The sequence below is a fragment of the Pseudopodoces humilis genome, chromosome 1, assembly GCF_049639895.1.
Source record: "Pseudopodoces humilis isolate 2021_Gansu_Grassland_sample_001 chromosome 1, ASM4963989v1, whole genome shotgun sequence".
Lineage (NCBI taxonomy): Eukaryota > Metazoa > Chordata > Aves > Passeriformes > Paridae > Pseudopodoces > Pseudopodoces humilis.
In genome coordinates, this window is record NC_142200.1 from 109,495,120 (window position 1) to 109,509,023 (window position 13,904).

Here is a 13,904-nt window from a genome sequence, read left to right on the forward strand (position 1 = left end):
ATCTCTGTGAAGCCTCTGTTTATCCTTATCACAGTAATCATTCCACAAATTCCATTACCCTGACAAATAACTTGTTAAGGGATCTGCAGTTGGCCTTTTATTTCATGAGATGTCTGTGAAATGTAAAAAGTATGGTGTTAATATCATGGTGGCCTATGCACGTAAGTGTGAAAGAATAGGAAAAAGAGTGGTTTTTTTTCTTTTTTTTTCAACTCAGTTGTTAATTTTTTGGAGGGCTAAATTTATATATGTAAACCTTATATATGCAAAAGTTATTATTACCCATAATAACACCAATAAGCTCTGTGTTCATCAGCAGCAGTGTGTGTGCATGGTCTGATAACCATGTGCAGTACTGCTTTAGTACTGTGTATTTCTCCTTTTATCTGGGAGAAATTACTCAGTGCTATTCAGAATGAAAATATCTTTTTGTGCACCCTTGTATGGTTTTGAACTTACATGTGTGTGGAAAATCTTTTTCACATACTGTATACAGGTGATATTCTTGCTAAGTAGAAAAATGCACCCCTGGTAGTCTTGGTGCACTTGAAGCTACATGAGACAAGAGTGTAACCTAGATACGTTAGACTTTCTGGATGTTGCCTGAAGAATATCTGCTGTGTTAGATTATACAAAATAGTTACAAAATGCCATTTATTATTTCAGGGATACTTTATTTATTTATTTATTCCAGCACAGTGGACGTAAGCTCTGGCCTGTCACAGTTTTCTTATCAACTGCTCTAAGAAGTTCAGAGCCCACTGGTGCAATTACTAAGCATGGGGAAAGCTTGGGTACTGAACTGGCTTCTGAAGGAACTTGACCTTAAGGATGAAATATGGAAAATGCTACAGTTATTGCCATAGACAACACCAAAACAGAGCCATGTGAATGGAGTTCCTGTGGTTAGCAAGTGTGCTTGGCTTCCTGCTACCATGCAACTTTGATAGAAGTCTAGAGGAGTGCTACGTGTGGACCAGCTTTGAGCAGCTTGCTAATTAATGGTGCTGTGCAGAAATGTCAGGATCATATTTGGACACTGATGACTTCAGCCAAAACTGCTGAAGATTGCTAAGTCTGGCTGTTGACCAGCTGTTAGCAGCTTGCAGGCTGATGATCAGTACTTAGCTTAGTGTGTCTGTGCCACACCACTTGTGACAAACAGTAGTGACATTGGAGAGATCATAAATGCTAAGTCTGAATTTCACATCCATCTGGTCACTGGAAACAGCTGGCATGCTGGCTTCACAAGCACTCTGTCAACTGCTTCAGTCCTTTGCAGGTTTGGTTTATAAAGTACTTGTTTCCATTGTGTTTACTTCCTAAAACCAGGCAAAACCAATTGTGCTTGAAATCATAGAAGAAACATCAGTTATACACTGGTTTTGCAGCACTGGTTTGGAAATCCACATTTGTTCTTTGCATCATATATAGACCACATACCTTTGTGATACAGCACCTGTTTTGTCAGTCTGTATTTGCAGGATGTCACAGACAAATATACCCATCCCTTAAACATGTAGCTGTAGTGTGCTTTTTTTCCCCTGCAAAAAAATAGTTATGTGCTAGACCTTAGTGGTGGTTAATTGCTACATACAAAAGGTACTTCTGCTTAGCCTTCAGTGTCTGTGGATGTTTTATGTGATGTAATATGGAGATTGATGCTGGCAGGGAGCATGTGGTACTTTGTTCTGTGGTGTTTCTCAGTGAAAATTTATCCTGGTAACGAATACAGGCTGTATCAGGATTGGTTTTAAGTTTGGGCAAACTAAACAGATGGATATGGGAGCAAACTGCTAGCCAAAATAATGGCCATAAAACACACAAGGGAGCTCTGGCCATAGATCTATGCAGGGCAGCCTCTCTGAGCACCATCTCTGTGAAGCAGCTCTCTAGTTACTCTTTTGCTTTCTGCCTTCCCAGCCTGCTTGCTATGTGACCACCTCCTCTCCTCTACTGCTGGTGGGAAGTCAAGCACTGCCACAGAAGTGGGGGGTTTTCCCATGACAATAATGAGGTCAAAACAAGGTTTCTGTCCTCATTTTTGTGGGGTGACAGATGTTGATTCTTCATATGGTTCAGAGACTGTGTCAGCTCTGGCTGTTTATTGCAACCCTGCCAAACCTTACGTGTTTTTCATAAATTCAGTGAAGGGATAGACAGCTTATGCAACTGAAGGCATTTTTTCTTAATAGATTTGTACAGTATGGAAAAAGCCTTAATGTGGGTAATGTATTGTGCTCCTGAGCCAGAGGCCTATGCTCCCTCCTGAAAGGAGACTTCCATCCAGTATTTTGTGTACATACAAACATTTTAAAAAAACAAGCTTGAGAAGCTAGGAAGCCTCACATTTGTAGACTTTCCAGGTTGGATAGCTTTATCTGAATAATAATAGTTTAAAAAAATACTTTCTAAACGAGAATCATTGGTGTGTGATTTTAAAAAGCTTTTCTTTTTTTTTTTTACTTTCATTATTACCAGATTAAATGCAAGTAATTGGAATAGCTACATGCTTTTCCTAACTTTAAATTCTCATCTTTAAAACCAAACTGATTTCAGTGCATGCTTGAAGAGTTTTACTTAAAATATCTTAATTTCATACATTACTATTTAAACAGGCCAATGATCTGGTCTTACAGAACTTGTGAATGTTTTTGTAGTCTTATAGCTTGTCCCAGATGTGAGAAATTGAATATGATCTAGCTTATAACTTGAAACTTTTTCTTTTGAGCATAATTTCCCTGCAGCCACTGGGTCTTTTTGCAGATATAAGGGCTTGCTTTCATGCAACTCATGGCTGCTGTACGCCCTCTGTTTATGGTAAGTAATTTTCTAGGCAGCAAACATTAACTTTGTCTCCAATTCTTCTCCCTGCAGGAAGCTGCACAAGCCTTGATTTATGCTGGGATGGCTGGGTCCAACTTGGAAAATATTCAAGAAAAAATAAATGAGTACTTGGAGAGAGTTCAAGCTCTCCATTCAGCAGGTGGGTAAGGAGCTTTCTAATTAAACCTCTGCTTAAATTAATTGAGTGGAAAGTTGTTTGCTGCTGTGAAATACATATCAATGGTGTTTGCTCTGTTTTTATTATTCTGATTTTCTTGTCCTTTGTGAAGAACCACAAATACAATGAGCACGTCAATGATTTGAATTCTGATACATCCTAAATTAAGCACAGACTGACTTTCTAAGGACTTGGGTATGGGTATTCTTTGATTTTAAATGTTCTGAGGAACCACAACTGCAGAGCAAATGTGAGAAAGGCTGTTAATAAAGGTATTGTGAGACATGGACTTAAGGAACATGTATATTGTCATAGGTGATGTATTTTCACAAATGATGCAATATTTTATGTAATTAAACATCCTTGTTCTCAGTGTAGTATGAAAGAGATTTTATTTACATTATTTCACATCTGAAATAATCCTGACAGCTAATCTCTGATTCAGGGAAGTGTGGTGGTGTTTCCTTGTCCTTGCATAGATGTTTGCATCTGATTAGAGCTGCTAGTGTTTTGGTGACATGTTCAGGATGTTTTTACATGTCTGCTGCTGTAGAAAGCTAAATAGTTGTGTTTTCATTTAGTTCAGTCACAGAAGACAGACCCTCTGAAGTCAAAACAACAGTTGGACTTGGAGCGTGCTCACTTCCTAGTTACACAGGCATTTGATGAAGACGATAAAGGCAATGCAGAAGAAGCTATAGAGTTGTACACAGAAGCGGTGGAACTCTGTTTGAAAACAGTATGTTAAGCTACAGGTTAACTTGGTGGAATTATGTGATGGTAAGAAATTCTTCCACTGTCACAAATGACTGACTCTTAAAAGCTGGCTTGAAAATGGAGTACCTGTATTTGTAAAAACTACCTTTTAATTTTTTTTTGTCTGTTTCACTGGGTTTTTTTTAGTGTTTCTTCCAGTCTTTGTTATGTTGCTATACAACACTGTAAATTTCTGGGGACTTGTCATTTATGTGGTTTTTTTTTCCAAACTGGATTATACTAAAAGCTCAAAATATTCTTTGAAATTATTCAAAATATTTGAAATATTTTTCATGTTGATTTTTACCCTGGAGCAAATACCACAAAAACAGAAATTAAAAACTGTTAAAAATGAAGATGACTTGCTAATTTGTCAGCTGTATTAATTTCTGACGACATTAAAAGAAATCATTTAAGGAAAATTGGTGTGTGTGACATTTTCTGAAGACATAACAGTCTTCTGATGCCAAAACTATTAAAAATACTACTTAATTACTCAAGTGTTCAGCAGCATAGGTGTTATGAGTGAATTCAGTTCACACTGAAATGAATCAGGATGAATTGGCCATTACATGAAACAATGAAGAATATAATTACAGGTACTGCTTTTCTCCCTTAAGTCCAGTTGCCTTAACTAACTCATTACAAGAAGAGCTCACCATCATAATGTAACTCCACCAAGTCTGTTTTTATTTTCCTCTTCTTTTCAATGTTATAATGTAAAAATATTTGTGGGTTATTAAGGGTGTTATATTACTGTTGATACATGCTTGAGTAAATCCTTTCCTCTGAATTATGTTAACAGGTTTTACCTAGGCTGAAACCCCTGGTGATACAGTGTAACCAGATCAAGAGTTAGTAGAGCTGCTCTAGTTTTTCCACTTGAGCTGTTGGAGCAGAACATTTTCAGTTTATTACATAACATTTACTGTGGCAGCATGCTCCTCTTCCTCTGCTGTGCTCCTCCTTCTGTTGTCTCAGTGCATGCAAATATTACTGAAGTTAGTCTGAAAATATCTCATATTAACAACTGCATTTATTGGGCATTTTATTAGGTGCAAGATACTGCTGAAGTTTCTTTTAATCTTGACTAGCATATTCTTTTGTTGACATGATGGTAAGGTTTGTCCCTTGGGGTAACCCAAAAGTACCTACTTCTTCCCAGGATGAAAGGAGATTTAAGGAACTCTGCTATCTTGAAGGTTTCTCCTCAGTATATTCAAGGGAGAGATTTGTTTCTTCCTTATCCTTGAGGTACTCAGAGAGCAGCCATTACTCCTCTTCTGTGGCTGATTCTTAGATGAGTGTGCTGGTGTTCCACCTCCACTACTTACATTCATAAATCTTTAAAAGTCTTTTCCAACCAGGAACCTTCATTTATTTGCAAATTAAATTAGTTGCTTACAGAGGGTGTTTCAAGTTTTGTTTCTTGGGGTGAAAGTAGCTTGCTTTTTGTATTCTCAGTTGACATCTCTGACCTGGAATAATTGGTCTAGGCACAAAGCTAGAACCTGAAACCTGCATGTGGGTGCCACAGGAGAAGCCACGCCTCATGTTGTGTCTCCTGCACATTGTTTGTCTGCAGAAGCCCTGCTTCATCTGTAAGGAAGAGAAAATTATAAACTGTCATAGATGACCTCCCAAATGGGAACAGAAGTTAACACTTCATACCTTTGTCACCCTGTCCTAGGTTATTTAATGCTTTGGACTGCAAATTAAAAATGTTGTTCTTGCACCTCTGTCTTGTTTGTTTGAAGACAAACTTATTTTCTGAAAGTAAACACTTAAATCTTTTTCCTCAGTTACGATGATCATTTTAACACGTGGGAAAAAGAATTGGAACACATCCAAGTTCAGCAGTATATGCAACATTTTGTTTTGCCTTCTTTCTGCCAATAGTGTTTTAATACAATTAATTCTTCTGGCAATTCTTTTTGTATATGCACCATTTTCCATGCTGAAGAATTTTAGTCACAACTTCCATCCTATCAAAATTTCACTAGAACAGCAAAATGGTATTTGCTTACATAGTATTTTTTTATGCTGACTTTAAAAAAAGAAACAACAAACAAAGCAAAATATTTGCTAATTTCAAAAAGAGAATTGGAAGAAATAGCTAGTTAATCTTAGCTGTAATCTAGAAGTATGATGACTGAGGTTATAAAACATGTTGGTAGTTTTTGGATGTGTAGATTTTTCTTTTATTTTGTACTTTAGGCTACTGAAACCTCAGAAGCAGGCCTACAGTCCAAACTGAAACAGCTGGCTCGACAAGCACTGGATAGGTGAGTACTGCTACTGTTAGTAAACATACTTGCTGTCAGGTCTGAATGCACCCTCTGAGTTGGATTCTCAGTCTAACATGTCTGTGTGGATTCTGTGTAGACTAATGTCCTGCAGAGTTCACCTTGGAGCTAGTTGCCAGCTGCTTCACTGCTGACAACCCTCTGGGGATCTTGGCACGTGCAGAATCAGGAAAGGACTGTGTGCTTCTTAGAACAAATTCAGTACTTTGGAGATAGAATCCAGAGTACTATAATTATTTGCCTCTATAAAAGATGCTGAATTTAGGCTAGCATGAAGTCAAGGTGTCAGTGTTCATCCATAAGGAAGACAGCTTGGAAACTGGGAAACACTTTTCTTTAAAATAGCAATCTAATTTCATGGTATATGTGTAGTGAAATCTCTGTCTGAAACAATTTACACAAATGTAAGTTCAGCATACCTCTTTTTAAATCAGCTCTATGATGGTGAATCCCAGGCTGTGTTGGGCTAAGCTTCAGTATAAACTGGGTTTTAGCACTTCTCAATCTGTGTTGAGGAAAAAAATCCCTATATTTTGCATATGTGTGACTGTCCAGCAGCTTAATGTGGCAGTAAGAAAATATGGCTCCTGCATACACAATGTTCAAGCAGTTGAAAGTTTGGGTTGTGAGAATGCCTGTGGGTTTTACTATTATTGTACCTGCTAGACAAAATAAATCTGGAAGGTATGAGAGGATACAGATCGGTTTTCTCTCTGTGTTTCAGTGATCTTGTTCTGAGATTCCACATAATGAACACTTAAACAAATTCTATCAGCATAATTTAGAGGCAATAAAAATCTAATGAGTTCTGTCAAAAGCAGGTTGTATGAGTTGGAAATGCTATATTTTAATTGATTCAGGAACAGAAAAATAAAGAAGTACCAGCATCAGAAATAGATTTTTGTTTTTTAGAGGAAAGTACTGTTGGTCAACTTGGGCATTTGCTCATTCTGTTTAACATATGTGGGAACATGAACCAAGAAAATCAGTAAAAGAACTGTAATTATATTTTTATCACTGTTGTAAAGAAATGCGTTCTTTATTTGCTTTAGAGCAGAAGCACTGAAGGAATCTATGTCAAAGTCATCTCAGAAAGAAAAGCCAACTGCAGCAAAACCAAATCAGCCAGTCAGAACATTCTTTCCACTGGGACCTGATTTTTCTTTAAATGATAAACCTCAGACAATCAGAGCAGTACAAGCTAGTGAATCTCAGCGTCAGAGATACACTGCAGAGGAGATAGAAGTACTCAGGTAAGTCTAAGACTTTTGAAAATGAGTTCATGAAAGGTCTGGCTCTGAGAAGCCAAAGTGCAAAGTTATTTTTATAAATCTATAAAAATATGTATACTGATACATCTGTAAAGATACAACCGCACTTCACTGGAAATTGAAGGACCGTAGTATTTTACATTACTCTGCCTTCTATTACATCTGGTTCCTTTTACTTTGGTTATTATTAGAGGTGAAATAAGCTTCAGATAATCCATAAAACCATTAACCTAAGTTTTGACTTTGGAAAACTATCAAAATTATAATGTTCAAGAGGTAGTTGTCTTGTTTTCAGAAGCACTGTGTATTACTAGTTTTTAAAAACTTCTTTTATTGTTACCTTCTGCAAGTTAATCTTCAGAAGATGATTGATAGGTTTATAACTCTTCTTTTTTGTTTTTCTTCTGACTTGCAGGAAGACTTCAAAGATTAATGGCATTGAATATGTACCTTTCATGAGTGTTGATCTGAGGGAACGTTTTGCCTTCCCTATGCCTTTTTCGTAAGTATACTTCAATTGCCGAACTTCATTTTTGTTTTTATTTTCAAAACTTTTCCATATTTAGTATTTCCGTATTTTCTTTTTCAGGGTTTAAAATTGTTTACATAGGCTTTTAAGCATAATTTAGGCAGAGATATTTAAATACTACCACTTCCTTCTTCCACTCTGAACTTAAAACTTTATTGTAAGCTGATCCTGCTCTGTAGTACTTTTGCACTTGTGTCTTCAAGCCTATAAAGATAATATTATATTTGGCTTTTTGGATTATTGGGCTGGGCTGGCAGCTTCAGTCTGTTTTCTGATGCTGCTCCATGCTAATGAGTTTAGCTCTGTTGCCTGTAATATGGAGGTGATAGCTGTTTCCTGTATAAAGGGCTGTTCTAAGGAAGAGTGATACATAACAGCTAGACTTTTATTCATAAGCAATAATAAAAAGATTACACAGCCAGAATAGATAAAGACATTTGGGTTTGGTTGAATTTTTTTAACATTTTTGCCTTTTTCAGCCTTAAAAATCACAAACTTAGAAGCAGTGTTCTTGAAATTGTTTTACAACTTTATAATTGTTCTGTGCATATTTTTCACCATCTATCAGACATATTTAAGACTGCAGATACCATAAAAAGCTCTTTTAAACTGCTGTTGATTCTGCTTTTTTTTCTCTCTTAAATCTAGTGATAAGTGTGGGAAGCTACCGTTATCCCCCAAACAGAAAGCAATGTTTGCCAAGTGGGTGCGACCAGATGATATAACAAATAACCCTACAATGATCTATACTGTATCAAGTTTCAGCATAAAGCAGGTAAATTGTTCCCGAGGAAAACCGTGTGCTGCTAGTGGTTTATCATGGGGAGCTTTATTGTTCAAAGAGGAATGCCCAAATATAAGAGTGCTTTCCTTGGCTCTTATGAGTTTAAATAACTAGAAAAGATTTTGCTCTGTAGAGGGCTCATGTCGAGCAAGCATACATTTTCTGCCTCTTTAATAGTGGCTTTGCTTCTTTTGGTTTAAATCCTTCCCTTTTGAAGGGAATTACTAACTGACTGTTTTTCTTCCCTCCACACACTGCATTCATCTCTTAGTATCTGAGTTAGTCATAAATGTCCTCACTGGTTTTCTTTTCTTTGTAGACAATAGTGTCAGATTGTTCTTTTGTGGCATCACTAGCTATCAGTGCAGCATATGAAAGAAGATACAACAAAAAATTGATCACAAGGTAAGTAGCTCTTGCTTCGTAAGATCTTTTCAGGCTTAATACTGCCAGGCTTTTGCAGCATGTTATGTGGCAGCTGTACACAGTGAAAAAACAGCATTTGTTTCACCTTCATCTCCCTTGGACTCGTGGTTTCAGTACTTCTAAGCTGGAGGCCAACTTTATATTGAAACAAAGGATTTGAAGTCTAACAGCAAAAAGCTGTTAGACAAACATTCCTAATAAAAATTTTGAGTTAAAATTGGGAACAGATCATGAATTTATTCACCATAGACATGTTCAAAGAAACAACAAATTTCAGACATTTATATATGCTCTAATATCTGAGATTTTTTATAGACACTCCCAAAAGTCTGCCCAATTTATTGCATCATGGTATAGGTGTTCTATTTCTTTATTGCTACCAGAACATCTCATCTGTCTTTGTTTAGTGGATAACCCAAGTTGTATCCAGCTAAGCAGCACTTTATTAAATTTGCAGTCCTGGTTAGACAGTTACCACTGAATAAGTTTTCTGGGGTGTAGCAAGCCTATGAATTGGCTCCCTTACTGTACCTGCAGTGTATTAATCAGGTTTTCTGGGGTGTATAGGCCTTTGACTCCTTAACTTGCTCAAGATAGCTTTCTTTTTCTATGACATTTTATTCATCTCTAGTTATATGACAACCATTAAACAGTTCTGTATTGAATTTTGTTCTTCAATTGTTGGTTAAGTTCTCTAAGAGGCATGGGTTCATGGAATTCCTTTCTGCAGGTGCTGTGAGATAATTTCTCAGGGTTTTGTACTGACACTTAGCTTAGCCAGCGCAGGTCTAAATCAAAGCCATCTAAAACCACAGTCAAACATTCCTTGACTAATTAAGCATAGTTCATTACAAAATTTTTTAAAAAATTACAAAACTCCTGTGTAAGTAAGCTATAACTCACTGTCAATATACATATGTATACAGACACTGGAATCTAACTTCACATGTGCTTTGAGGAGTAAGATTAGTTTGGAAGGATTTTGTATTTGTTTGGGATTTTTTAAGTATAAACTTTATTTATAATGCTCTCTAGTTTCATTTTTCTGCTTTGTTAGCTGCTGTGCAGCAGGTGGTGCATTTTACATCTCACTGTAGAATAAATGTTAACAACACTGTCTCAGCTCCACTCAATTGGCATTCTATAATAAATTTGCCATGGGTTTTCTGGACTTTGCTGGGAGGCTCTTGCCAGACCAGTGTGTGAATGTTTTTGATTGTTTAATTTTAACCTATTCTTTTAAGAACTGAATTTGTATTCTTTTCAAGAGCAGCAAGTTCTGTACTGCCTTCTCCTTCAAAAGTTGGACTTGTCATTCAGACAGATATTTATATTTATAGTGTAGATTTGTAAATACTGCTTGTTTAATCATAAGATAAGTTTGCTTACCTTGCTTCTCTTTGTGAAACAATGAGGTTACTTATGTTCTTTTTGCTACTATATTAGTAGAAAGCTGCAGCAAGAGCAGGGCCTGAGAAAACATAAAACCTATTTAAACATGATTATTTTTACTAAATTTGAGTTTCTCTTCATTAAAAATTCCATATTTCTGTTCAGTGTAAATTCCATAAACAGACTGTGTTAATCCTGCTTTTATCATTGTAAGTGTAGATACAACCAAGTCATTTATGTAATAATTTCCTCATTTTCTTTTTTTTTTTTTTCTATTAACAGTATAATTTACCCTCAGAATAAGAAAGGAGAACCAGAATATAATCCATGTGGTAAATACATGGTGAAGCTTCATATCAATGGTGTTCCTAGAAAGGTAAATGTTTTTGGGGAACTTAGTACTGTTACTGTATAAGTCATGGGTTTTAAAGGCTTGATCAGCTTCACTATGAAGTGCTTGCATAGCAAAAACTTTAGGCAGGTATTTTTTGGAAAGTAGTTTTTAATCGTTAAACCTTTTTAAGATTCATTTTGAAGTATGCACCCACATACTTCTTCTGTCTGTTCTTCTATAGGTGTTCATAAAAGTAGCCTTACATTAAATTAATGTAATTAAATGCCTTGTATTACTTAACAGAATTGTGAAAACCAAACAGGAACAAAGGTATGTATCCTCTATTTATAAATTAGATGTGCACTCTTCCACTGACTCTTAGAAAGAATTAAAAAATATAGAGGGAGGTATGAGGAAGAGTATGGATATGAAATGATCATAGAGGAATAACTCAACTGATAACTCAAGCAAGGCCTTGCTCAACTACAGATTTCTAGTAAGAAGAGGAAATACCTGAAAATAAAAGTTCACAAACTCACAAACTACTTAATTTTCTTTCCAGTGCAATAAATAAAAACATAAAATAATGTATTTTTCCTTGTAATACTTAACTGTAGCATAGATCATAGTGACTGATGAATGTTTATCAGAGTTCAGAAGTTGAGTGGTTATATTCATGGGGTGGAAAAGTAGAGGGAAACTCCTTAAAGGCTCTTAATTGTTAAGGTATAACCTCTGGGTCAGGAAGTCCTTGAGCTGCAAAATTCCAGAATCTGAATGTTTCAGGAAAGTATAATTTTTGTGTCTGCCTTGCTCTTAGTTTTCTTTCCAAAATATCTCCTAGTGGCTGCCTTTTGTCAGGATGAATGGCCATTTAGTCTCCTATGAAAAGGTCTGTTCATTCCTGCACAGATAGGATTTGACCAGAGAATGTGCTGTATTGGTAGCCTTTATTTGTAAAGGACCAGTGCCAACAGGAAACTGAAACACCTATTCACAGGAACTGTTTCAGATTACTGCAAATATGCAGTAAGAATCTGTAATGATGATGAATATATAGTACTTAACTTAAAGAAGAAATGTTACTACTGCCAGAGCTGCTGCTTTAAGGTGTTTTTCCTCTTTAGAGAGAAGAAACTTAGATCTGGAACTCAAGGCTATGAAAGTGATATGACACTATTTGTTTCCTTAAAGATAAATAAATATTTATTTCTCTGCTTCCTACCAAGTATTGTCCATGCTCTGATTCCTAATTAGATGAGGAATATTATTAGGCTTTTCTTTACTTTTTTTGCTTGTAATTTCATGGAACCTTTCCACAAGTGCCTTTTGCAGTAACTATTGCACACTTTGTAAATGTGTACTGTTACCATCAGTCAAGGCAGCCACTCACATGTCACCCAGTTAGACCAATGCAATCAAAAGCTGGCAGTAGAATTTCTTGTTCACTTGGGCAAACCACTGCAGGACTGATGGAAGTGTCCATATGTGAGAATAATGGTCAGGTCTGTCTTTGTCTGAAAAGCTTTGTATTAATGAGGGTTTTATCTTCTGATTACTTTCAAAATACTTTATTTGGTTGATGATGATTTTTCATTCATTTCACACAGGTAATCATAGATGACCAGTTACCTGTTGATCATAGTGGGGAACTTCTCTGCTCTTATTCCAATAATAAGAATGAATTATGGGTGTCACTAATAGAAAAGGCTTACATGAAGGTCATGGGAGGATATGATTTTCCTGGATCAAATTCTGTAAGTATGAGATTATTTCAAAGAGGAAAATACTCCACTTAAATAATAATGGATAAAATAATTTCCTTCTAGTGAAATCAAAGTGAACAGCTTGGGGAGACAAGTATTTGGTTAGACATTCTCTTAATTTTTTTCTGTTTCTTTCACAAATATTTTTAGCTGTACTTAATGAAATTATTCCATCAAAACAGAATGAGCAAGATATCTTGATGGTCAAAGTTAATCTTAGTTCTCAGACTTCAGTATTGATGGTTGTTTGTATAGATTCTAGATGGAGGTGTTGGGTGAAGTCATAAATTCTCTTTGGCCATGCCAATACTGCTGATTTTGGTTTCTAACTCTTTCAATAAATAGGACAGTTCTCCCTCATTAGTTAATGGAGTCAGCTAGGAAAGGAACAGTCTACTCATTTAGAAGGTCTATATAGAGGGAGCAAGTACTTTGATCTGTGCAAATTTGTTTATCAGATTGTTCCACTCATCTCCATAAATATGCATTGGGTTTCTATAATGTGGTTACCAAAGAAACAGTCAACATATTACATACAAGTGACATGCAGGTTATTCTTTAAAGGGTTTGCTGAAATGAGTAGCCCACAGAATTTGTTACTTAGGAAGCCTTTCTGATTTTAATTTATACTATTAAAATTTTAAAGATTTTTTTTTTTTGTACTTTATGGTGCTAATTGGTGTCTTGACAATCACATTCTTGTTGGGTATACTTGGTAATCATCACCTCTTGAAAAACTGTTATGGAGACACGTGGCTTTGTATAAGGGGTAAATGTAGGACACATTTTTATGTGTCAGGCTGCTTTGCTTTGAAGGCCAAAAGCTGGTGAAAATAACTATGTTTTATTCCCATTGTCATTCTCTAACTTGCTATCTGGAAAAGCAGCTTGACTGGTGACATTTAATCTCCACCCTTCCTGCCCCCTCCACTTTCTGCTGTATTCCAGCTTCCTTCTGTAATCAGGGTTACTTACAATCAGACTGTCTTGTACTTTTAATTCCTCAAATTCCCACCCTCACAGTGCTGATTATTGACACTTCAAGCATTTACAGTCTCTGCTTTTGCTTTGAGGAGTACAAAGCAAAAGAATAGGAATTAAGAAATATTTCTACGAGTTGAGAAATTAAAGCACCTTGTTATGGAAATACATGTCAGTGTCAGCTTTATCAAAAAGAATAAAAAACCCAAACCCTGAGCTTTAGAAAAAAACCCCCATAAATTATTTAAAATGCATATCTAATAGCAAGGTACCAAACAGTGCTTCTGAGATATGTTTTCCAAATCTGTAAATCAATGAAATAAATAGAACACATCACACAGTTGAGCATGACTGA

The 13,904-nt window shown here is 36.0% G+C and overlaps 1 protein-coding gene across 3 annotated transcripts in view; it reads left to right on the forward strand.

Annotated features, from left to right (window-relative positions):
• CAPN7 (calpain 7) overlaps positions 1-13,904 on the forward strand; it is a 31,899-nt gene that overhangs the window by 1,272 nt on the left and 16,723 nt on the right. For 2 of the 3 annotated variants that reach the window (XM_005518996.3, XM_088062893.1), the window contains exons 2-10: positions 2,878-2,986; positions 3,586-3,743; positions 5,978-6,045; positions 7,119-7,319; positions 7,753-7,839; positions 8,515-8,641; positions 8,970-9,055; positions 10,751-10,844; positions 12,413-12,559. In XM_005518996.3, the coding sequence (XP_005519053.1) occupies positions 2,878-2,986; positions 3,586-3,743; positions 5,978-6,045; positions 7,119-7,319; positions 7,753-7,839; positions 8,515-8,641; positions 8,970-9,055; positions 10,751-10,844; positions 12,413-12,559 (1,077 nt within the window). Of the gene's footprint in view, positions 1-2,877; positions 2,987-3,585; positions 3,785-5,977; positions 6,046-7,118; positions 7,320-7,752; positions 7,840-8,514; positions 8,642-8,969; positions 9,056-10,750; positions 10,845-12,412; positions 12,560-13,904 lie in introns of those variants that run through there. The other variant, XM_014248527.2, reaches the window with a different exon arrangement.